The 27,163-nt window shown below is 39.0% G+C and overlaps 2 protein-coding genes across 5 annotated transcripts in view; one reads left to right on the top strand and one right to left on the bottom strand.

Moving 5' to 3' along the window:
- GRM1 (glutamate metabotropic receptor 1) overlaps positions 1 to 27,163 on the bottom strand; it is a 323,483-nt gene that overhangs the window by 247,521 nt on the left and 48,799 nt on the right. The gene's annotated exons all lie outside the window — the stretch shown is intronic.
- On the top strand, positions 18,493 to 19,516 carry SUMO4 (small ubiquitin like modifier 4). The gene has a single exon (XM_059700609.1). It carries the CDS (start codon positions 18,620 to 18,622, stop codon positions 18,905 to 18,907), a length of 288 nt encoding a protein of 95 aa, XP_059556592.1. The 5' UTR covers positions 18,493 to 18,619; the 3' UTR covers positions 18,908 to 19,516.

Genomic DNA, 27,163 nt, shown 5'->3' with positions numbered 1-27,163 from the left:
GCCTCCTACAGATGGAGGCCAGACTGCAACTTAGGCCTACGCCGTCAGTCGGACATCCCTGAGGGCTCCCGGACTGCGAAAGGGCGCAGGCCTGGCTGAGGGACCACCACACCCCCGCCAAGTGCACGAATTTTCATGCTCTGGGCCTCTGGTTAAACAATAATATAAGTCTAGCCACTCAAATATTCTATTTAACATGATATTTACGTGTTGAGTATCTGACAAGGTTTGGGCACTTACAGAAGTCTGTGCCCTCAAGGAGTTTCAATTTGGGTTAGGACACAAAAGTTAAGTCTCACTTAAAACAAAGACCGAGCAAATCAAAAGAATAAAAGTTTTAGACTTCATGGTTTTGCCCCTATCTTGCAATTGGATTTTATTTGATGTTTTTGTCAAAAAGAAATATGGCTCTCAAAGACTTATGGAGATGAAAAGAGAATATCATCAAATAATAGTTTGCCTTTACCTTATTAAAGTTTTATCCTCTCTATTATTTCTAACGCCAGCTAGATGGATGAAAATCAAACTAGTGTGTTTAAATGCATGAAGCTGAAGCCAGTGCACCTATTAATCATCTGAAGGTGACCTCCTATGAAGAAAATGAGGAGAAGCAACAAAAAGGGCCACCAATTCAGGAGAGAGCTAAATTGGCTCAGTTTTGCAGTTGCATAAAACCCAAGAGGGTGTCTCTAATTCCAAACAGCAGACAGTTTAAGAACCAGTGCATGTCCCTGAGTGAGTGATCTGAATGCAAACATACAAAGGAAAAACGTAAGGCTCTTCCCACTTCTGATGCATAGAAAAGTGACAAATGACTCCTGGGAAGCTGTCCTTCAAAAAGAAACCTTTACCAGGGAAGCCCAAGTGGAGGGGTTTCTATTGTGACCTTTCTTCTGTCAGAAAGAAAAAGAAGTAATGTTCTGAAACAGAAAAATTCAAAAGCTTTGGCATTTCCAAAAAGAAATTTTCAAGGTCTAAATAACAGTACATACCTCTATAGAGAACTCACTAGCTCTGCTTATCTGAAAAGCAGATGGTGTAGCCTCTAAAAAGCCTTTCCTGAAGGTATCCCTTTTTAACATGCTAAATGGATTCTTCATCCCTTATACTCATGTGGTTCTCCCTCTCTTTTGTTTTAGATGATTACATAAAAGTCAGTGTTTTTCCAGAATGGCAATTAAGTATAGATTGAGGTAAGAACGGTACATATTTGCATTCCCCACTTATACAGGAGTCACTATTACAGAACTCGCCAGGTAGCCTCCTGTGTGTGAGATGATGTTGCACAGGCAGGATACCAGGCAGTCCGGGTGGATTACTCAGAACAGCCTACATGGAAGGCTGTTACCAAGTGGCACGTTAGGCTGACACTCACATCTTACAGCCCTTATCAATATTGTGTCATATTGTGCAGGGTGTATAATAGTATGGCACATCACCCCTGCATCTGAGGAGCTTACAGTGTAGTTATAATCATAAAATGTTTATATGAAAGTAGAATAAAGGTATGTTAGACACTTAACTACCAGGCAGCGTGCTAAGTGCTTCTCTGCGCCAACCCATTCAGCACCCCCAACTGTAAGGGAGCCTTGTGGTTCTCTCCATTGCTTTCTTTTTTTTTTTCTCACCTGAGGCATAAGGATATGTTTCCCATTGAATTTTTAGAGAAAGTGGAAGGGAGGGGGAGAACGAGAGAAACATCGATGAGAGAGAGACACATCGATTGGATGCCTCCCATTCTCACCCTGACAGGGGGAGGGGGCGAAGGGAGGAATTGAACCTGCAAGGGAGGTATGTGCCCTTGACCAGGAATTGAACCCGTGACCCTTCAGTCCGAGAGCCGATGCTCTAACCACTGAGAAAAACCGGCCAGGCCTCCAATGCCTTCTTATAGCAGTTAGAATAAAACCCAAACTCCTATCACTGCTAAAGGCCCTACATGATTTGGTCCCTCCCTCCTCATCAATATCACCCCTACCAGTATGATCACAGCCCTGTTTACTGTGCCCCAGCCATTCCGGCCTTCCTTCTGTTCTGCTAGTAAACCAACCTGTCTCGAACCTCAGGGACCACACACCTTCAAGCCTGCCTGGAGAGCTCCTCATTAGGTCTTTACAAGGTTGATTCTACACACCAGTCAGGTCTCAGGTAAAGTATCAACTTCTTCAGAGCGACCTTCCATCACCACCCTATCTCATGTGAACCCTTCCCACAATCATGACTCCATCATCTGTTTTAATTTTTAAAAATCACTTAACATTTGCTTACATGATATGAACTCAAGTCAAAGTGGCTCTAAAGCCCATGTTTTATTCTTTATTTCTAAATACCTAATTTGGCATAGTCAAATATTGAAATGAAGCAGCATGAGTAAACAAAAAACAAATGGTATAAATAACAAGTATTTACTGAAAAATAACTCCAGACTGGCTTTGTTGAGGATAGCTTTAAAAAGGAGGTGGACTTGAACTGAGCCTTGGACAATGGGTCATCTCACGATTAGCAGAGAGAAGTAACTAGGTAACACGAAGGGGAAGCACATGTCACCCTTGGGATTGTGGGGAGGACATTCTGGTAGAAGATGATGAAGTACACTGAGTTTTGAATCATAACACCCATCTTTCAGTATCAACATTGTCATTTATCAGCTAGGTGACTTAGCAACCATATAACTTCACTGACTCTCAATTCCCACATTTGTAAAGTTTGCCTTACCTATTTCACAATATTAGTGCGATTAATGAAAGCATTTATTATATGAAGAATATATATAATAGTCATAATATAATGTAATATAATACATAATATAGTTATAATGCATACTAATATATATTCATATACATAAATGTATGTATAAATATATTTGAAAGCACTTGAAAAATGTAAAGCTCTCTGAGAGTCAGAGAGCTGTAGCATAAAATGAAGAAAGCAAATTAAATAGCAGAAAACTTAACTAATGCCAGTCAATATAAGTAAACAATTACATAAGTAAGGCATTTTATGATTATGAACCAGTAATTATAAAATCAAGGAGAAAATTTATAAGAAGACATACATATGTAAAATAGTCACTCAGATAACCAAGTCCTGATTTCCTGATTTGGAAATGAGGTTCTCAGGTAAGAGGGTTGGGAAATGGGCCTCCCTGATTGCATGGATATACTTTATCCATTTTCCCAAAACCTACCTGTCAAATGTGCAAACATCTATTGTTTTGCAAGACAAATGAAATTGAGAGGTGATTAAAGGGAACAAAATCAACAATCACTGAACGGGGCTCAGTGAGTTCCCAGGGGGGGCTCCGAATTTCAGAGGACAATTTCTATTCCATTTCAGAGTTGAAGGGTGAAGGCTCCAGCAAGAAGGCCCACCTTAGGCAGTAGAAGGCAAAGATGCAGCTAGCTACCTGTTAAAAGCCTGTGAGTGGCCTCAGCCTCGTTGAGTCCTGGGGTTCTTTTTCAGCACCCAGAAGCACGGTAGGTAAGTGAATATTAAAGCAAGATAAAAACCATGTATAAACTAACAACAGGAAATGTGTTTAAGCTAGCATGCTACTAAATTTTGCTTGAATGTGTCTATTCATTTTATATATTGCTCATTTACTATAGTTCTGTTATTTTTGTCTCAGAAGAGTAACACTATTTAAAATAAATATATGCAGAAAATAAATATCAAGAATGTGCTGAGGCTTTTTAATCCTAAAAGAGGAGGAATAGAAGGAGCTACAGGAGGTCATCCTCCTGGTGACAGGGACACCCCACTGTAGGAATGGCGTCTAGGGAAATATTACAAATTCAATGTATCCAAGTAAAGGCACATAGCAAGCACTAGTAGTCAAAGAACCTAGTAGAGGAGTTAGTTTTTATATGTTAAGTAATAATCCCACAAGGATTGCTAGATTTTTTAAAAATATGTTTTTGTTGATTTTTAGAGAGAGGAAGGGAAAGGAATAAAGAGATGGAAACATCGATGAGAGAGAAACATCGAACAGCTGCCTCCTGAATGCCCCCTACTGGGGATGGAGCCCACAACCTGGGCATGTGCCCTAACAGGGAATCAAATCCATGACCTCTTGGTTCATGGGTAGATGCTCAACCACTGAGCCTCACTGGCTGGCCAAGGATGGCTAGATTTGAGTGAGTTGAAAGTTACAGATGATAAAAGTGACTTAGTGAGGTAATAAACTAGAAGAGTTTATTGAGTGTCAATAAGAAAGTCAATGACTAAAGATCTGCAGGCTCTGCCTGGATATAAAATTCTTCTCATTTTGAGGGACAGAGCCCTATGACAGCTCAATGGTTAAAAAAAAATTCAGATGAGAACTAAATTGAAAAATCCTTTCCTTTATCCTATGGTATGTCACAAGGGACACTACTGTTCAAGGAGGGTAATTTTTACGTAACTGAAATAAGGGCAGACTAAGAATAAGTTCCCTGAAGGCCACGGCTTATGTGAGAATACAGCCGTGGACCCACAACTTAATCAGCCAGGGATTTCATTCCTCCCTCTACCATGAGGGCAGAAACACCGGCCATCCACAAAAATATCTGAGGTTCTGTAATGAGGCAACATAACTGTGCTCATATTGTAATGGGAGCCGACAAGATTATGCAGCTGACCTTCTGTCTCAAAATTTAGGTTTGCATTAGGAGTTGCAGTAACCGTGAGTTTCCATTAATCAAGTCACTTTCCAATCACATTCTACAAAGGAAACGAGTTCTCCCTAAATAAATGATACCACCCCAGGACCCAATACAAATAACACTAACCAAGTATTAAATCTTATAAAACTAGGACTTGAAAGAAAACAATTTCCACAGAACATTTTGTTATTTGGTACAGGCCAAATTCCATTATAACAAAACCCTACAGCCTGTTTGGAATCTTTTGTTGCACGGAGATTTGATGTATGAGCTATTGCTCAAGGGTGCTGTGGGGAAATTATCATTGGACTGAGAGACGAGAGACCTGGGTCTTTGCTGGGCGTTCCAGTCACTGTGCACCGTGGGTGCTGACACTTAGCCTCGCAGGCCTCAGAGTCTCAATCCCTCAAACAAGAAAACTGAGCAAGATCATTAAAGTCCCCTCTTTTTCTGAACATTTCAGACTCTACTAGTAAAAGAGTCACATTTATGCAGACTTCAAAATTCTGGCTCTCATAAATTAAATAATATTGCAATCTGTTGTATCAGAAATATTACAATAGATGAATATCATGATGATGCTAAAAAATAATAATATACCAACGATTCCAATCTCTGAAAGTCTAGTTATTAATGATGTACGTTTGTAAGTTGCTTGCCCTTTTAAATAGTTTACTCGTGTGTTTTTATCAAGTAGTCCTTTTTATAACTCCAAGTTTCTTCGAATCATTCATTAGATTTACATTAAATAACAACTATGTACAAGACTCTTCAAACACCAGGTTTTGGGGGGGAAAGTTTACCATGAGGTGGTGGTGCTTGTTGTTGTTTGTTTGTCACCATGAGTTTTAAACTACTGATTACAAGGTTTTGTTCAGTTCTTACCTACTTGTATATGTTATACATTTTAACTAATGGTATTAGGCTTAGGAGTATTACTAATTTAAAGGTTACTTACTTCAAAATGCCTGACTATCAAATTCTCTTTCCCACCAATAAATGAAAGAGATCATCCACATCTCCAGGGTCTGCTCCTTTTGTTCCTCAACCCGGCAAGTGAGACTTTCACCGCCCACCACTCTCCTGAAACTATTCACCTAAAGCCACCATGACTCTGAAATGAATCGTTCCAGTTGCTTATTGTATAACCCTACCACTTGTGAAATATAAACTGCTTTATAGAAAAGCCCACAAAACAGAAATGCACATCCCAAAGATTTCTCCCAAGGGAAATACCCATAAAAACATCGCTCAGGTCAAGAAAGAGAACAGCACCAGACCCCCGCATCTCCCCTCAAGCTCGCCCCAGGTCATTGCCCCTCTGCCCTTTCAACATAACCACTATCCTAACTTGTTGTTCTAGCTTTCTTTTATATATTTATCACCAAAGCAAGTATTCCATAGCACTATAGGTTTAATTAAATGCCTTTGTAATTTATCTGCCTTTTATCACTCAACATTGTGTTTTGCAAGATGTGTCCTTTTTTCTTGCATGAATTCTATCAATGAATATACCACCCTGTTTTCTCATTCTGACAGGGGCAATGTGGCTTGTTTTGAAGTCTTGGCCCACGGAACATCTCTGGATCATGTAATAGTGTTGGCCATAGCTTCTCTGAAGTTCTCTCCCACCTTTTACAGCAATGCTCTCCTAGGTTTCCTTTACAATGTTGATGGTTCTTCAGTGTTTTTCACTAACTTCTCTGCCTCATCGCTCCCCATAGGAAATATCAGTCTTCTTTAGGTATCTTTCCTTATTCCTCATTGCACACATTATTACTAAGCAACCACTCCTTCCTTAGCTCTGGCCCCCAACTACTTTGCCAGGAGATTTTTCATGACTTCCTGCCTTCCTCCACCCCCATCCCAGCCTGGCTCCTATCTCCCCCCTAGACATCTTACATAGCTGCCAATTGAGGCTACTTCTTACACATGCCATTCCCTGCTTGCCTTTGAGCCTTTTCACATGCCACTCCTCCTGGCTGGAATTCTCTTTCCCCTCTTTATCCTTTAATTTTCCAGATCAAATGTTTTCTCCTGTGAAGTCTTCAGGAGCATTCTGGCAGAGCACTCTGCTACAGCATGTATTGTGTAGTACTGTGAACATCTGTGTGTGCCCATCTCCCTCAGCAGAGGTGAGGAATCATGTCTTATCCATCCCTGTATGCCCAAGAGAGCTTGAGGTATAACTGTTGCCAGGATGGAGGGATGCGTTTACTTGCTAACCTGGATGAATTTCCTATGCTCGGGAAAGCCCCGCAGCATTCACATTTGTGCTATGCTACTCTGCCAAAGCTGCAGCAAACTTTTACGTAGGGTATTGCAGGTTGGGTTTCCTTGGAAGCAGACTCTGAGATGGAGATTAACACGCAGGATGTTTATTACAAAATGCTTTCTAGATCTACACCTGTGAAAGGAAAAGAAAAAAAAGAAGCAAGGCAGAGCAGAGAAGGATGTCGAGCTGTGATGCTGTCTCGGGAGAAGCCTTAGTTGACGCTACAAGGAGTTCTGAGGCTGGAATGTCCCACGGTGAAGCAGGAGAGCAGAGCTGAGCCTCCATGTTTTCTCGTCCACATCAGAAGGGGCGTGACCTCCCGCCTGGCCAATGCATGAAGGGCTGTGACAATTAAAAGTGACACTGCCAGCTACAAGCATCATTAAAGTTCCGTGTAATGTCTATTAGGTAGGCTTTCCAATGACTCTAGATGTACCCATTATGGGGAAACATGGTAACTGCCAATGTCACCACATTTGGTATAAAAGTTTCTGTTCTAACTTTACGACGTTTATTTTGTTCCCTCCAGCCTGTGCCAGCGCTCCAAAAGGACAGTCACCCCAGAAGGACATCACAGAAGCTTCACACAGACCTTTGCAGTGAGAACTGAATGTGACTTCATTTGGGAAGACTGAAATGACAGAAAACTAGATATTTAAAATGCCAGTTAAACCTTTAATGAAATGCACAGTTCATTATTCTCAGCCACGTTTCTATAAACATTTGAAATGAAAATTTTAAATGTCTCAAATAAGTGCCAAAGTACCTGACTAACTTTCAGCTGAATATTTCAGTTTCCTCCAAGTTTTTCTTTCATTATTTTATACACCTAAAAGTGTTAAAAGGGGGGGAAAGCAAGGAGTAGATACTTCTATCACTCTCTTTTTTTGCAATTTAAAAACAAGCTGCCAAACTAGAATTATTTTTCTTCACATGGAAAAATAGTAGCTCAATTTTCCCCAGAAAGGTAAAATGTATAAGTTATTCTATTCCTTCTAAAAGAGTCAATCAAATCACCAACATAGGTGCACCAGAAAGGAGAGCGCCAGAGGATAGGGCACTAGAGAACTGAATGCAGGGAATCCGCATTGGTAGATTTTGCTTACTGGTTGCTGAGGCTGGCGTGAAAAAGGGTTCTGTGACTGCAGGTTTCTATAATGAGCAAATAAATGAAGGATGGTGCTCTGAACCGGATCAGATAGACAGGAGGAGAAGGAGGTTTGGGATGAAAAGTTCATTTTTGTAATATTGAGCTGAGATGCCTGGACAACAACCAGTAAAGATATGACTGTTTTAGTCTCTTATGGGCTGCACTAGGAATATGAATTTGGTAGACACAAGCTTTTGGCTCCTCCATTCATTCATTCATTTATCATTCAACTGGCTAGGAGCCAAGGACCATGCTACATCATGAATATAAAGAAGTCAGTATGCTGAATGACAGCTATTGCTATGGGAGTGGATGAAATTACACAAGGAAAGACAGGAAGAGGGAGAAGAGAACCAATGACAGGACCCTGGAAGGGAGCCAGATTGAGGGTATGTGTGGTGGAAGAGAAACCTGCAAACTTTAAGGAAAAGAGGCTGGATAGGGAAAAAGATGTATCAGAGGAGATTCAGAACCCAGAATTTAAGGGAGAGACAAGAGTTTGAACTGTCACATTAGGCAGAATTCCCTGTAGGACTTATACACCATGATCTTGAACAATGGGATGTGCCATCTCATTCGTGATAATAATATTTGGTTTGGAAAATATAGTAGATATAGAATGGCACTACACACACAAAAAAATCCCAATGGCAAATGTTATTCTCTTACTACATTATAATTATTATGGCTGTTATGTATTATCATTATCAACAACATTCTATAATCCAAAAACATCAATGTAAGACTTTGAAAAATGAGCCCTGGCTTTAATTCAGTGGTGGTGGCAGTGAACCAAGTCACAGCAGGCTGGAAAGTGACTGACTGAGAAGGAAGAGGGAAGAGACAGAAGTGCAGACTATTATGTCCAAATTGTCTGCCATAAATGAAAAGAGAGAGGCAATGAGACAGGGAGCTACTAGAGGATTTTTTTAATGGGCAGAGAGCATTTATTATGTTCAGTGGAGGAAGAAATAATGAAGATACAAGTTAGAGAGGAGAAATAATGAACTAGGTCTTAGAAGATTCAGAGGTACTATGGTCAACAGCAAAGTTGAATTTATAACAGTATCCAAAAATATTAAGTGCCTCGGGAAAAGTCCTACAAAGATATATAAAATAGTATTAAATTATGTGAAAGAAGACCTTAAAAACCGAAATAATTATTTCACAATGTATAGGTATGTTCACATCACTTTGTACATCTTTTTAAAAATCACATTCTGCAACCAAAATATACAGGGTAGTACAAAAGTAGGTTTACAGTTGTCCATATGGAAAATAATACACCAATTAATAAAGAGTAATACAAAAATAATGTCTGTATTTCTAGTACTCATAACTATAAACCTAATTTTGCCCACCCTGTATACAATCCTATATAGTAAAGAGCTAATATGCTAATTAGACCAAACAGCAGAATGACCAGCGGACATCCTTCTGGATGACCATCCAGATGACCTTCTGGACAAAGCCAGGGCTGTGAGGGCCGGCCAAGGCAGCTAGAGCTGCGAGGGTCGGCTGAGGCAGCCGGGGCTGTGAGGGCCGAGCCCCTTTCACAAATTTCATGCATTGGGCCTCTAGTACATATAAAAAAAACAATAGTGCATAGTCAATTGAGAAGTCACAAAAATTAAGTTGAATAGATCAATATAAAATGATGCTGATATAATGCTAAATAAGAGGTCTAAGTAATATGCTGTAGGATTTTTCATTCAGACTGGGTAAATCAGGAAAGATTGTTATTTGATGGAAACTGACACATAACCAGGTTTGACCTTTACCAATTCATTAATTCAAATCAGTTCCGTGGGCATTCCATAATGAGGAAACTATAGAAGCAGAAGAGAAAAGTTCTTGAGAGCTCAAGTATCATAAAGGAGATTGACAAAGAGGGACTATTCATTTTATGAAGGGATGTAGAGGAAGGAGATACTGGACAGGCATGTTGGAGCCCACTTTTGAGAATACAGAAATGGCTTTAACTTTTATAGAGTAATTGGGTTAAATTGGCTCTAACACAAGACAGTAAGATGTGACCCATCACACAGTTTTACAAATATGTCCTAGGATTACAAATCTTTATGAAATTCTATTTAAGAAGTTTTCCTTACCATAGTTACTTGTTACTTGAGGTACTTCCTGTACTAGCAAATACCTTTTCTACATCTTCACACCACTCACTACACAGGATTAAAACTGTTATCTACTACAATATTTGGAATTATTAAAAATTAACTAATTTAGTCCTAACATGAATATATGATATAACAAACTTTTAAAACACAGATATAAAGAGTTTCTCTGAAATGGCATGTCAGCAAAATCAAAAAAAATAATAAAATCAGAATTTACTTTGGAAAACTGGTGCTAGGCAAAAGTCTCCCTAAAATTTAGCAGATTATTCTACAGATTGTCTTTATTTTAGTTTTAGAACAAAGTCAAAACATGTAAAATATCAACTTTTTGAGCATATTTTCCATAAACAGAACCACCTTTCAACTCAAACCACTTATTTCCACAATTTACTATTGTTAGTTATATAATTTCATATAACTGTCATTCCCTGGCATAGCAGAACATGAAATTTTAAAAAGTAAGCAACAATCTGTACAAAAAAAGTAAATTTACAGAGTGTTTTCAGACCAAATATCATCTGTTTCCTGTGCTAAACCCAAATGCATCTCAGTGGATAACATTAAATGCTACTTAGCATTATAACAAATTATCCCTTTTTGAGAAGCAAACTGTCTCATAACTAAAAATTACATCATCAAATGTATTGCTCAAGCATGTTCTCTTTTTGAATCTCTGCTCTTCATAACAATTAATACCCACTCATCATCACTCCTCAGTCAGTTGACAGAAGACCAACAATTGTCTGCCTGGTCATGGGTGACATGCCAGGAAGTGAGCATGTAAGGGGTTGAGAGGAGGAAGACAGTATTTTATGCTCGTGATTAGTTCTTGCCATTAATATTGCATTGCAAAAGTGTGAAGCTTCTGGTGTGGCATATGGGTTACTGCCTATGTGTGGCATATGTGGAAATAACTAGCTGCTGGCTCCTTTAAGCAGGCCAGAAGCTGAGAATGCACCTTCCTCCCTGTGCAAGTGATGACTTCAACTTAAAGCCACTAAAGCCCCCTTTTCTCTCGAGGCTCAGTTTGATCCTCTAAAAGTTAAGTAGTGTGAACTAGTTAATCTCTTGATCTTTTCCAGCCCTCTGAATCCATGAAAGAAATAGCAATTTAAAAGACAGTAGCTGCAGATAATTCCAATGAAGTCAGGCAGAATGTGGACAGCTCCAGGCTTCAGACTGATTAAAACAAGAGAATATTTTTAGCATAAAGTTAAAGTAGCCTTAGCTAGGCTGATAATAAATCTGAGTCTTGGGCTCTGAATACCTTCAGGAGAGAGGGAAAGATTCACACTTGGAGCTGTCTAAATGGAATGACTACCTCTGGAAGAAATGCGTTCACCATCACTGCAGGAATTCAAGGAGAGTCTAGAAGATCACTTTGCAGGGAGGTTGAGAAGCTAGTCAGTCAAGATTTTCTCCAGCCTTAGAGTATAACATCAACATAAGCTGCTCTGCCAGATCCAGTGTTCTTTGTTCCCATGGATCCTACAGTAGAACTGTATCTCATTATTCATCCAATACATTTATTGAGTCCTTCCCTGGACCAAGCACTGCGCAAGTCCTATAGGGCATGCAAAGATAATTCAGGTAATATACGGCACTGCTGAGGGGTAAGACAGGAACGTGACAGCTACCAGGTAGTTAGTGATAAGTGACATAGAAGAATTACAGGAAAAATACCAAGAAAGGTTAGAGGAGAGAGAGATGATGTCCAATTTTGCAGATCAAAGATAAGAACTAATAAGGGTTTTCTGGAAGAGATGAAGGTGAAGCAGCACCCTGAAGAAAGGCAGGGGTGCAAGAGGGAAAGTTAATTACTTCAAAGACCCTTCCATTCCTGAGATTCCCAGTGCTTCCCTAAATAGATAAGGACACCATGACAATGAGCACAGATAGGTTAGTTCCCTTACCTTAAAGTGTGGGTCAATTTACTTGACCCATTAAGCAAATCAGGCAAGGGCCAATGGGGTACCGCCTGCCATCAGAATTTAGAGCAAACAGGTCTAACAGGGGTTCACACTGCATGTGGAATCAGGATCACATTATGGTTTCTTTGGGTGTCAGGCCAACTGAAGGCATCCCATGTGATTTCAATGGCAAGACCAAGATCTAAAAAGTCATCAGGTTACATAAGACTTTTGCTGTGGGACAATGGTTGAAATTTTGGTTCCAATGACAAATACTCATGTAACATAGTGCTGAGTGTGTGTGCACTTCTATCCACTTGATCAGGCAGATTGTTTGGTTGAACAATGTACTGCTATCTGAACATCAGAATTAAGTAGCAGCTTTTAATTTTGACTACCAGTGAAACTTTACCTTTGGCTCTTTGGAGGAATTGCCCAGTGGCAACTCATATGAGACGTCAGCCTTTTTACATTACCACTTTCTGGGCCCCCTTTTCGACTAGTACAGGATTCTTAGTACATCTTCTAAGATTTGAGAGTTCAGTCATGAGTCTGGTAGATCCTCAATGATATATCTCAATGAGACTTATTATCACCCTATTTCAGTGCAAGTAATTATTTTTTAAAACGAGTCTCCAATTCTTTGCTATGCTTGAGTACCTGACATTTTAAAATAATCTTTTTTTCCAGTATTTGGCATTATGCCATTAACAATGAAATGATTAATGATGCTTACATAGGGTAACCTAAGTATCTTGTTTAAAATGCAGACCTCCTGGTGTTATCAAATTTATGAAATGATTAATATAGTATAGAAAATGTAGTAATATGTTTTGTAGCTGCCATGCAAAAATAGTACTGTGATTGATTCCAGGAACTTATGGCATAGAAATACTAATAATATGCAAGTACGTATGAAAAAAATAGAATTGTAAGGTCTTGAGATTATTTTAATGAAATAACTACCAAAAGAATCTATGCCCCTGACAGGGCCTATATCAGCAAAAGGGACAGTGACCACAGATTTACTATTCCCAGCACTCACACTGCCTCAATAGTTTTGACACTTCTGTTTATAGAGACCTGGTATCCATTATATTTTATACTAACCTAATAAGGTTTATAGCTGATCTAGTCTGTGAAAGACTTTTTTGTCTCTGGTTGTAGCCTTATGAATCTGTATGAAAGAAAGACATGTGACCAATCAATATCAAAAAAATTTGGCCCTATCCGGTTTGGCTCAGTGGATAGAGCGTCGGCCTATGGACTGAAGGGTCCCAGGTTCTATTCCGGTCAAGGGCATGTACCTTGGTTGCGGGCACATCCCCAGTGGGGAGTGTGCAAGAGGCAGCGGATCAATGTTTCTCTCTCATCAATGTTTCTAACTATCCCTCTTCCTTCCTCTCTGTAAAAAACCAGTAAGATATATATTAAAAAAAAGTTTGGGGTTCTTTGGGTTTGTTTTTTATAAAACACCGTTAGCAGAGATATACATTTAAATTTTGGGTCCCTAAATAAAATTCTGCAAAATGTTATTTGTTCTCAGACTCACTTTTTTTTATTTTATATTTTGGGAGGCCTGTTATGATGTGAACACTGAGATCTCTTAGATCTCATATTCATTCCTCTATTATTCAAGTAAGAAAAAATCAACACAGAAATGCATGGATATTATCCTAAGTCTAACATAGGGGGGGGAAACCTGATATTTATGTCATAATTGCTCCTAAGGAGTATGGATCGTCTTCCCTGGCAGTCTTTATTGAGTACCTTAGTGGATTTGTTTGTGTGTGTTTGGAAAATGAGCTGGGGAATGCTGAATCTTTTAGCAAAATGAGATTGAATTATTTAAAATCTCTAGGGAGATATAGGAAGGTGGATATGGGAAACAAAAGAGGAAAAGAAGAAGGGGGGCTCAGAAGAATGTAAAACAATGCATGAACCTTGGACTAAGACAGAAAACCTCAATGACAGGAAACTACAAAGAATTTTTGAGAAGAGAGGTGTGTAATATGGATATGCACACTTTTGAATAGGTTATGCATCCTCTCCTTAACTGGCAGCTCACCCTTCAAACCTAGTAAATGCACAAATGCTTTGAGTGTGTGAAAACCAACCAATATCGAGGGCCCACTCTGAATTAATTGCATGAGCAACCAAGCCAGCACATGTGGAAGCAGGAGACCAGCAATCAGACAAGACCACGAAAACATAAAACCTGAAAACTGACCACAATCATGCAAAGACACAAAATTAGTGTGCAGCAGCGAGCCTTTCCCACACGACATCCCATTTTGCATATTTCCAACTAAATCTAAATATTCTTATTCAGAACGTTCATTGATGTGATAAGAAATGAAGCCATATGTATGGGCTCTGGTTTCAGGGAGATTGAAAACTAATAAATAATAAAAGCTTTATACCCTAAAACATTAGAAAATAATATATAACATGAATATTATGGTGGAATATTCTATTTCTGCTAACCCCACATTATTTCCCCAACCAAAAGTTAAGAAAATCTTATTCCAATCTGTAGAAAGAAGAAAGATGGTGTTACTAGAAATGTTTCAAACTCTGCTCCATAAGTTGTTCCTCTCCTTGGAGAGAGAGAAATAAATCAATTTGGTGAAATGTGTAAGAGCCTAACTTGCATTAGGCAATGTTGTCAGTGGGAGTCATTTTGGGTCAAAAGTTAGGAGGGTCTATGCTCTTCCTTTGCTGCCTCTGGGTTCTGCCTCTTCGGGTGCATTGGGCCCTGGGCTTCCAGTTTCCATGCAGTAAGCCCCTCAGATGATTGGCACAGCATCTCACTGTGACAAGATGGATAAATTCAATCTGCAGGAGAGTCAGAAGGCCTGCCTGTATCCTCAATCCATGCACACACTTGCATGAAGCCAGTAGCCCATGCCCACGTGGCTTTGTTTGTGTAAACTCTCAACCAGATCCAGAGGAGACCACACCATGAATCCCTAAAATTAACACAGAATCAAACCTACTTGACATTAAGATTTTCAAATGATTAGTGCAGACAATAATCACTGAGAAAAGGGCCTGGGAAAGGTGAAGAGAGTCGGGAAGTGAAAAAGTGAATCATGCAAGTTATTGCAAAGGAAAAATCCATAGCCTGGGCGATTGATTAGCTAGGGGGCAAATGGAGGGTGGAGCATGGAAACTCAACAAGTCAGAGATGCCACCCTGTGAATCTCTGTAGTCTGATTTTCTGAGTTTGCAAAGTTCCTCCAATCATATATGATACACTAATTAAAGTATTTGAACTCCCTAACTTCTACTTTTTATTTAATTCTACTACGATTTCAGGCATAGATTTGTTCACAGTTCTTGACTACACCCCAGTTTGTCTGCTGAGCTCCACATCTATATTTCAAAGCTATTCCTTCACCATTTTAGCTACTGATTGAACTAGTGTTCAAAAATGTAAATATCAAAATTATTTCCCTACTTAAAACCTTAAATGAGTCACTCTAGGATAGACTCCAAAGTTATGAGTATGAAATAATGTACTTTAAAACCTAGTCCAGCATGACTTCCCACCCTCATCTCTAGCCACTTTCCCCAGTGTCCTAGCCACACTGAACTCCTCATTGCTCCCTGAACACACCCTGCAATGGTATAGCTCTCCTCCTGACTAATGCTGTTACTCTCTCTAAAATGTCTTTCCTGCTACCAAAAATCTGCAAATCTACTAAAGTTCAGCATTATATCACACTCTTGTTTCTCAACTCAAATCCCAATCAGAGCCAAGTATCTCACCAGTTATGAGGAGCCTTTAATACGTACACTATCATAAAAATAGGAGGGGCACTTACCTGGCCCCCACTCTTCGCATGAACATAGTGCAGAAGGAGCTCTACATCTCAAGATGGTATCTTTACCCCCTCACCTATACGTTCCCAAGGAAGAAAAAATTGCTTTGATCCTGACCATGAAAAGAAAGAAAAGAAACAAAATAGTTCAATTCTTTCCTGTTTCAGAATGCAAAATCTTCAGGACACCCATCTTTTCTTCTCATCTGTTAGTAAGTTTACAAGGAAGGTTCTGTCTTTACAAGGCCTGGCGTTAGGAGTCGATACTTTCAATTCATAGGTTAGGGGGTGGGACATATGAGAGAAGCAGAGTGTGGCTATAGTCAAGCAACATTCTCTGATTCAACACTCTCAATAAAAAACAGGTATTTTCCCCATCACCTGTTTGAAATCCTGTATGTACTTTTCTTTTTCCAAACTCAAGGAAATGAAGAGAAATGTTATTGATTGGCCCCCTCTAGCCCTAATTTAGCAGTCATGGGCTAGAAATGCAGAGTGACAAACCCTGGGCCACAATGTGTGCACTGCATAGAAACACAGGAAAGAGAAACAGTTTGAAAGCCCTGATGCCTGAGGAACTCTAAGCCACCTGGGTTTTGATCTCAGTGGTTTTCTGTGACTTTTATTGTCACCCTGTGGCTGGATTTAAATTGTTGAGGGAATGTGGGGCTTAGTAATCATGGTCTGTGTGGTTCTCTCTGGCGACATTTGACCTTATACTGGCACAGCTGAGGTTTAAAGCAGGCCAGTGGGCCAGGAATTACATCACAAGTAAGAGAGTCTCTTTTGTTCCAATAAAGCTATCCTTAAAGTAGGCAGAGCTCTAGTGTACAGGCCTTTTAGGCACTTGTGGGTAGTTCAAACTCAGCTTGTTTTATTGTGTTTGTCAGTCAGATCGGCTGGCCGGGTCCCTGAAGTACAAAAGCAGCTACCACAGGCCACAGAGTTTAGAGCAGGTCCCTCACCAGGTGTCAGTGATACTCAATGGGATGCCCCAGACTACATTTCTGTATGTTGTTTTAAAGTGCAAGGTTTAAAAAGAAAATTATGGAAAAACTAACCTTTTCACTTCGTATAGCCTTTTCACATGTTTTTAAGAGTCATCCTCCAAACCCATGGCCTCAAGGAGGCTGTAATCACCTATTGAAATGACTGGGGAACTGGCTTTACATTTCGGAGATTTACTATAGCCTCACACACAGAAGGGATGTGGATGCTATTAACAAAATCTATAAGGTACCAGTGTTTCATGAGTGAGGAAAACTAAACCATAAATGAAATGGCTGAAAACTCAGAGACTAAGAGGCAATGTAAAATGCCTGGGCCTGGAAATATTAAGAATCCTGTTTACTGAGGAAGCCAAGGAGGGGCTACCTGGGCTTACTGCACTTCAGCTTCGTGTCAGAACAGAAGCAAGGGGATGGTGGACAAACATAATGCTGAATACAGGGAGGAAACGTGTTTTCTTTAGATGGAATGTTGTGATCGTAGACTACATGCTAGACAGTTTTCAAAGAAAAAATAAAATCTTGAAGGCCAGCTAGAAAGATATGAAATAAAAAAACCAACCTGGTTGAAGTGCTCATAAACAGGGTGCTTGAAGAGCAAGAGGGATTTTAGAGTTTACTAGATCAGAGAACATAAAATCTAGTGAAATCTACAGAACAAGAGCGGCAAGATCTCAAAGAGCCATTGGGGAGGCTTCCCCAGAAGGGGCTATGACTCAGGAAACTATTGAGATATACTCCCTTAAAGTTGCCTGTAGAGTCCAGAGGAAAAGCTAGTGGGGAATCACTCTTGAAGATCTGAACTCTCTCAGGTGGATTACAGGAAATCAGACAGGTGAGTTTTAAAGAAATACAGCTATTATAACAGGAATGCAGCTATTGCCTATGACCTGAAGGCACATGCCCAGAAATGCATGAAACTTGGACAATTGATAGTAACAAAGGGAAGATGCACTATAGCAAAGGGAAGGTAGGCAGGACAATGAGAACTTGCATTCAGACATGGTTCTGATGGGAGAATACATCCTCATCTTATATAGAGAAATTCAAGCATAGGGGCAGAGGCAAAATATGTCATAAGTGCAAATATCTGGGCCTGAAAACAGAGAACATTTACATCTATAAAGCATTTCATAAATAAAAAGGAATTCAAAGCCTTTTCCAATAAGTGCACTACCTAAAAAAAAAAAAAAATCAAATAACAAATAAGACAGAGATCTCAGGATAGATGAACATGTAAAAAGAGTAATCAACACTCTTTAACCTATGTCTATATATATAACCAGAGTACTAAGGACCTCTTTCTATACAGATCTGAGACAAAAATAAAATTAAAAAGTACAAGCACAGAAGAATGGAAAGTCATAAATTCAACAGAAATAAATAATATAGAATTTTTGCATGTCCAGGCAACATTTATAAAGTTCAAATATATAACTGGGCACAAATAAAATCTTAAACATGTTTAATTTTAAAAGTAAAATTTTTAATTTTAAAATAATAATAAAACAATCATATTAGATAAAAATATTTTATTTGGCGCGCGCCCTCTCCCTCCTCCACCGCTGCCGCCTCCTTCTTCTGCCGCTCCTGGTGCTGCTTGTGTGCTCGTTTGGTGCGGACCTGGTACCTCTTTTGTGAAGCGGCAGCTGAGGAGACTCCGGCGCTCGCCATGGCCGACGAAAAGCCCAAGGAAGGAGTCAAGACTGAGAACAACGATCATATTAATTTGAAGGTGGCGGGGCAGGATGGTTCTGTGGTGCAGTTTAAGATTAAGAGGCATACACCACTTAGTAAACTAATGAAAGCCTATTGTGAACGACAGGGTTTGTCAATGAGGCAGATCAGATTCCGATTTGACGGGCAGCCAATCAATGAAACAGACACACCTGCACAGTTGGAAATGGGGGATGAAGATACAATTGATGTGTTCCAGCAGCAGACAGGAGGTGTCTACTAAAAAGGGAACCTGCTACTTTACTCCAGAACTCTGTTCCTCCAGACCAAGAAGACATTCTCAATTAGAAAACTGCAATTTGGTTTCAACACATCTGACTACTACAGTATAGTTTTCTCTATTCTTTCATTTTCCCCTTCCCCATTCCTTTATTATTGTACATAAAGTAACGGATGTATGTGCACAAGCATTTGCATTTTTTTTTTTTAACTAAATGGCCAATGGTATGTTTTGATCTACATCAAATGGAGATGGGATGGGGAAAAAATACTGGTTCTGTGAAAACACCCCCTTTCTCCATTAGTGGCATGCTCATCCAGCTCTTATCTTTATATTCCAGTAAGTTATTTTGCTCTCACTGTTTAACAAAAAAGAACAACATAAAAATTCTTGCATACCTTGTTTGATTGGAGAATTTTAATGTTTTTCATTTATCATTGTAAAACCAAGGACAATTTTATAACTTTTTTGTACGTAGCTGTTACATGTAGGGCAATCTGTCTTTAAGTAGGGATAAATTACTCTAAAAAAATGAATCCTAGATAGTTTTCCCTTCAAGTCAAGTGTCTTGTTGTTTAAATAAACTTCTTGTTTAAAATGAAAAAAAAAAAATATTTTATTTACTTAGAAATTAAAAATCATAATTCTAGATTATATTTAGATAAAAAAGGAAAAAATTAAAAACAAAAATTTAGCCGAAACTTAAGGAGCACAGCAAAAGCTATACTCAATGAAAAGTATAACATTATATGCTTTCATGTAAAAAAAGGAAAACAAAAAAAACAATAATTTATTTCTAAATTAGACAAAAAAAAATGAACCAAAGGCCACTAGAATAATTAATTAAGCTAAAATTAATGAGAGCACACATAGCAAAATTAAAAAAAAGTTTGTTTTTAAAAAGACTAGTAAAATAGGTAGTCTATCATAAGCACAATTAAGGGAAAATGATAATAAACAAAAATAATCAAGGTGCGAAAAGAGAAAGGAAACATACCAGGGATGCAGGACCAATTAAGACCATATAAGGGAACACGGCTTAGAACTCTACAGCAACAACTTTGAGGCTTAGACTTAGAGGAAGCTTTCCAAATCTTCCACCGCCTGCAATGGTTTAAATCAATATGTCTCAAACGTTAATGCACACATATATCACCTGGGATCTTGTTAAAGTGCAGGCTGTGTTTCATTAAGTCAAAAGATAGATAAGACTTTGTATTAATTACTAATAAACTCCTAGCTAATACTGATACTGCTGATCCTACGACCACATTTTAGTAGCAAAGGTTTAAGGCAGATGGGAATTATCTGTTATTTAATTTTACTTTTAAAATTAAACAGGCTTGTTTGAATGCAGCTATAGCCCAGCCGGTGTGACTCAATGGTTAAGCATTGATTTCCTATGAATCAGAAGTCACAGTTTGATTCTTGGTCAAGGCACATGCCCAGGTTGTAGGCTCGACCCCCAGGTAATCAGAATCAATTTCCCTCTCCCTTCCTTTCCAAAATCAATAAAAATATATTTTTACAAAATAATAATAAATGCAGCTATAAATCCACTGACAGTGATATGCTTTTCAAAGTTAAACTTTTAAATATTTTCAATATATTTTACAGTAATTAGTTTACTCAAGTTTTTTAGCTTTTCTTGGGTTAACTTAGAAATTTATATTTTACCAGTACAACTGGCTACACACCATGAAGAAAATAAATTTCAACCTTATTACTCCAACTAAGAGAAGAAATTCCGGATAGAATAAAGGCATAAAAATATAAACATCTTGGGGAGTTGTGAGGAGGAAAAAAAGACCTTATTAAGCAAAATTGAAACTTTGGAAACTCAGCAATTATTAATGAAAATAAAAATATCTGTTTCAGCAAAACTTTTAATTTTTAGCATAAAAATTCACTAAGAAAGTCAACAAAAAACAGATTAGGGTAAAAAAATCTGCAACATACTGGAGTGAGGTTAATATCTATAATATACAAAGGTCTATTACAAAATTAAAGGGAGACCAAAAGCAAAACAAAAGCCTAGAGGGAAAAATTGGCAAAGAATATGAGAAATTCACAGAAAAAGGTATCCCCTGTGATGAAGAAACATGAAATTATGTTCAAAGTCACTGATAAGCAATGAAATGCAAATTAAAGTAAAAATAAGAGATCTCTTTATACCTAGGAGACTGGAAAAAATTACAAACCTTGATTAATGCTCATTACTAGTAAAGGTTATAGGAAAAGATATATTCCCACACGTTACTGGTATAATGTGAATTGTTAGAGCTTCTTGAGAAAACAACCTGGCATCGTTTACTAAAATTAAAAAGAACAGAAACAGTAATCACAATCCTGAAAAATCTATGCTATAAAATAAAGGCACCAACAGATAAGATATTGAACAAACATTTATTTGAACATGTTTCCAGTGGCAAAATAAAGAAAGAAAATCTATGAGGGAAAAGCTGTATTCATTTTGTATGGTAGGTAACAAACTACCACAAATTGAGTAACTTGAAACAACACATATTTATTATTTCATTAGAGGCCCGATGCACGAAATCCATGCAAGGGGCTTGGCCCTATAGCCCCGGCTGCCTCGGCCAGCCCTCGCAGCCCCTTGCAGCCCTGGCCAGCCCTCACAGCTGCGGATTTGTCCAGAAGGTCATCCGGAAGGACATCAGGAAGGTTGTTCAGCTGTCCAGTCTAATAAGCATATTACACTTTTATTATTATAGGTAGTTTCTGTGGATCAGAACTTGAGGCACAGCTTAACTGGGTCCTCTGTTTAGGGTTTTATGAAGTTGCAATTGAGGCTGCATTCTCATCTGATGGTTTGACTGGGAACAAACCATTTCCAGTCTCACTCAATTTGCTGGCTGAGGTCTCTGGCTTCTTGCTGGTTCTTGGCTAGACACTGCCCTCAACTCTCAAAGGTCACCTATAGTAGGCCCACAGTTCATGGCTAGATGGGTGTTTTCAACACCATCAAACCAGAAAGGATAATCTCTAGAGTGGTTCGTTGAGCAAGATAGTCTTATAAATGTAACATAATGATGGGAGTGACATTCCATCACCTTAGCTGTATTCTATTGATTAGACACAAGTCACAAGGTCTTCCACACTTTCAAGGGGAGGAAATTACACAAAGGTATGAACAGAAAGAATGACCATTATGGGTAGCCGCCTAAAAGTCTGTACCTCCAGAAAGAAAAGTGAGTGATGCTTTGATTACTATCTCTCTGATCCCTTCATAATCATTCCTGAACTAGAAAGAGAAGAGGGGTGTTATATGTTGGCTCCTTTCAAATATAACATATATCACCTATTACAGCAATACAAGGTACACTATTCACACACTAAAGTACTATCTCAGTACTGGCACAGTCTTCTATTTCTTAATGTAGACTGTGCCAGCACAAAGTAATAACTGTTCATTTTTGTTAAATAAGCTCACCAATTCCATGATGAACTTTTAGCAGTTACACCAAAGTATTATTCTCAATTTTAAAAGTACATAACAACAGAAATTATCCAAGAAAACTCAGGTCCTGAATCCTCAGAGCAACTAAATGCATAATACTTGAATCAATGACAAAAACAAGAAAATGTAACATTTTAGGGTATTGAAATCAGCATACAACTGAAAAGAACATTGGTTTCCACATGTCTATAGTCAATCAAGTACCAAAATCTTTCTCCTTTCTTTATGAAATATACCAAATTCACTTTCCTTTATGTCTTTTTACCTGGATATCTAAGTTGAAAAACACTAAGAAGATACTGAAATAAAAATGTTAAGTCTTTTAACCTATATTTAACAAAGGATCTAGTGACTTTAAATACTTGGTAGGTATCAGTCAACTAAAGAGCCTTTCATGTGATCTAAAAATAGCTGAAGCAAACAGTGATCTGTCAGAATCAGAATTACTTAAAAAGAATAGGCTATGCAGTTCTAAATTCCTTTTCTGAAAACTGATCAAGTTCTTTGTCCATTTTTCTTTGGAAATGTAGTGTTTTTCTTATCAGTTTGTGTCATTTCTTTATCTGGTAATGATAGAAGCCATTTGGCATCTCTGTTGCAATTGTTTTTCCAGTTTCTCACTCATCTTTTAATTTTATTTATAATGTGTTTAAACATATGCTATTGTTTTCATTGTTATATAGTTATATCAATCAGCATTTTCCATTGTTAGCTCTTCTATTATTTAATGCTTAGAAAATCATTTTCTGTCCAGATATTAAGTAAAGATGCACTTGTATTTTCTTCCAGGTTTTTTATAATTATAAGACATTACAGACATTCCTTGAGACTTAAGGGACAATATGACTAAATGAAACATTCCTCAAAAAACTAAAAATGGAACTTCCATTTGACCCAGTGATCCAAGTTCTAGAATATATACCAAGATACCAGAAACACCAATCAGAAAGGATATTTGCACCCCTATGTTCATAGCAGCACAATTTACAATATATAAGATTTGGAATCAGCCTAAGTGCCCATCAGCAGATGAGTGGTCTAAAAAACTTTGGCACATCTATGCAATGGAATACTATGCCACAGTAAAAAGGAAGGAACTCCTACCATTTGCAACAGCATGGATGGACCTGGAGAGCATTATGCTAAGCGAAATAAGTCAGTTGAAAAAAGATAATTATCACATGATATCACTCATTTGTGGAATATAATGAACAACATAAACTGATGAACAAAAACAGATCCAGAGACAGAGAGGCATTGATCACTGTCAAATCCTCAGAGGGAAGGTAGGGGAGGGTGGGGGAAGGGGGAGAGATCAACTAAAGGACTTGTATGCATGCATATAAGCCTAACCAATAGACACAGACACTAGAGGGGGTTGAGAGCATGAGTGGGAAGGGGGTTGAGGGGACAATGGGGGAATAAGGACACATATGTAATACCTTAATCAATAAAGAAAATAAAGAAAAGAAACATAACACACTTCTGAATGGGGAAAGTATTGTAAAGTACTGACACTAGTATAAAGGTGTCAGTTCTTTCCAAAGTATAGTTTTACATAGTCCTACTCAAAATTCTAAGGATTTTTGGATTAACATAGAAACATTAAACAGAAAAGAATAGGTAAAATAATTTTTTTATTTTTTATTGAATTTATTGGGGTGACATTAGTTAATCAGATTTATATAGATTTCAGGTGTACAATTCTACAATATGTCATCTGTATAGTGTATTGTGTGTTCACCACTCCAAATCAAGTCTCCTTTTATCACCATTTATCCCCCCTATACCTTCTCTACCTCCCCCACCAAATAATTTTTATTTTTTAAAGAAGACATCAAAACATAATTTAAAAGTTGCAATAGAAGATCATGGTAAACAGAAATAAGTTCCCTGTGGCTAGAACACAGAGAATGAAAATGTGGAAGGAAATGAATCTGTAGAAGTAAGTAGGAGTCAGATCACACAAGACTGTGATATATTTGAGATTTTGAATTTTATCTAAGAGCAGTGGGAAGCTACTGAAGAATTTTAAGCAGGCAAATGACTTGATAGATTTGCCTTTTTGAAGTGGATGCCAGAGACTCTTTGGAAGACTATAGGAGTAATTCAGGTAAGAGATGATTGAAGTATTGCAAATGAGAATGGAAAGTGAAAATATTTAAGGAATATTTAGAGGTTGGTTTGATAGCACTCGGTGATTTAGTGGATGTGTAAGAGGGTAGAAAAAGGAAAGAGTCAAAGATAATTACATAATAAGTGATGTTCAGGACAACAGACTAAGTATGGGCGGGAGGAGATATAGTAGTACATTGGATCCTTGATTAAAAACAGATATCAAAATAACCTCTACATGGAAAAAGAAGTTAAAGATTTAAAAAGATGAAGCCACAGAAATACCTTAAGGAATCAAGGACCTCTGGATTGTGCTCCAATCTGCCTATGAACCAACCTGCTCCATCATACCTATTTTCCAGTCCCAATGTAGCATGTGTAGAGCACCCATCCACCCAGTACTCAACCCCCTTACCTGTGTCTATACTTTAATTCGCATTCATCTTTGCAGAAGGGCCACCCTTAACATTACATCTCTAGCCACTAAACTCCTACTGATCCTTCAAAATACAGCTGAAATGTTACCTCCTCCACAAAATCTTTTCTGGCTCTCCAATAAAACTGAGTTTTACTTGCTGCCACAGCATTTTACTTAAATACTTTGCATAGTAATTCTTACATTCTATTGTTCTATGGATATACATATAGAATTATATATATAACTAGAGGCCCGGTGCACAAAAATTTGTGCACTCGGGGGGGGGATGGGAGGTCCCTCAGCCCGGCCTGTGCCCTCTTGCAGTCTGGGACCCCTCAGGGGATGACCACTTGCTGGCTTAGGCCCGCTCCCCAGGGGATTGGGCCTAAGATGGCAATCAGACATCCCTCTGGCAGCCAGGCAGCCCTCGGGGGATGTCCACTTGCCAGCGGGGAGCAGGCCTAAACTGCAGTCGGACATCCTTAGCACTGCTGAGGAGGCAGGAGAGGCTCCCACCACCACCGCTGTACTGGCAGCCATCAGCCTGGCTTGCGGCTGAGCAGAGCTCCTCCCATGTGAGAGCGCCCTGACCACCAGAGGGCAGCTTCTGCATTGAGCGTCTGCCCCCTGGTGGTCAGTGTGTGTCATAGTGATCAGTCGTTCCCAGTCCTTCTGCTGTTAGGGTCAGTTTCCATATTACCTGTTTACTATATAGGATAGAGGCCTGGTACACGGGTGAGGGCTGGCTGGTTTGCTCTGAAGGGTGTCCCAGATCAGGATGGGGGTCCTGCTTGGGTGCCTGGCCAGCCTGGATGATGGGATGATGGCTGTTTGCAGCTGGTCACACCCCCTTCAGGGTGGGGGTCCCCAATGGGCTGCCTGGCCAGCCTGTATGATGGGATGATGGCTGTTTGCAGCTGGTCACACACCCTTCAGGGTGGGGGTCCCCAATGGGGTGCCTGGCCAGTCTGGGTGAGGGGCTGAGGGCTGTTTTCAGGCTGGTGGGTGAATGAAGCTCCCAGCCTCTCCTTTTTTCATTTTCTTTTTTTATTCTGGGATTAATTTACCTTCTATAGCTGTCACTGGAGCTGAGAGCAGGCTCCAGCTCTGAGACCGTTGCTGGCTTAAAGCAGGTACCTGGGTTTGTTTAGATTCTATAATTGAAACTCTGTTGCCATCACTGGCCGCTCTAAGCTCTGAGGCCGTGCTGGCTGAAGGCAGGTTCCTGGGGTTTGTTTAGGTTCTATAATTGCAACATTGTTTCATCCAGAGCTCAGAGCTGAGCTGCGGCAGGTGGGGAACGTTGACTTCCTCCATCACTGGAGTAAGCAAGCCTCATGTTCATGTTCGCTTCAGCTGCCTGGCTGCTGGCCGCCATCTTGGTTGGCAGTTAATTTGCATATCTCCCTGATTAGCCAATGGGAAGGGTAGCTAAGTTACAGCTAATTACCATGTTTCTCTTTTATTAGATAGGATTCCTAAAGACTCACAATCACCTTAAAGCCATCACACCTTCATAGCTATGACCCAATCATGTCCCCTGTAGCCTTCATAGCACTTAGCACATAGCACATAGCACATACACATTTCATCAATTAACCCACTGCTAAATAAAGGTATTAGTTTAACTTTAAATAAGTGTTTCTAGATAAAACCAAGCATTTTTCCATTTAACTAACCAAAATTTCACATTTTCTAAATCTTATTTTTCCGCAACTATGGACTGTCTCAGGCCACATTCAAGTTATTAACTTGAGAGAAATGAGCACTCTAATTTGGCACTATCTATCCTCAAGCTTCTGTAAGTCTGTACTTCCTTTTCTCTTTTCAGATGTAAAGAGGTAGGCCACCAGTTATTAATAATTTAGTAATGTGCAGCTACTGTTTTGAATCGGTGACATACTGCAGATCTTTAACATGACCCAGATCCCTCTACCAGCTGTAATTTATATTTATTGCCCCCTCTCTCACATTCTCTCTTTAGTTGCTTAACTTTTTATTTTGAAGTAATTTCAGACACATGATATATACAAAGAAGTTCTTACCCCAATTTCCCCAGTGTTACTCTTTTATCACAATGCTTTATCATTTTCCCACCCCACCTCTAGACATTTGTGAGCAAGTTGCAGTCTGATGTCCTTTTATCACATAGTACTTTAGCAACTCTGTGTGTTTTATATGATGCTTTGCTGAGAGGGACATTGTTCGAGCTGGCCTGGGGTCAATCATTCTCATGGGATGCTAC

Source organism: Myotis daubentonii, chromosome 6 (genome assembly GCF_963259705.1).
Source record: "Myotis daubentonii chromosome 6, mMyoDau2.1, whole genome shotgun sequence".
Classification (NCBI taxonomy): domain Eukaryota; kingdom Metazoa; phylum Chordata; class Mammalia; order Chiroptera; family Vespertilionidae; genus Myotis; species Myotis daubentonii.
This window is presented reverse-complemented; position numbering and strand designations above follow the sequence as displayed.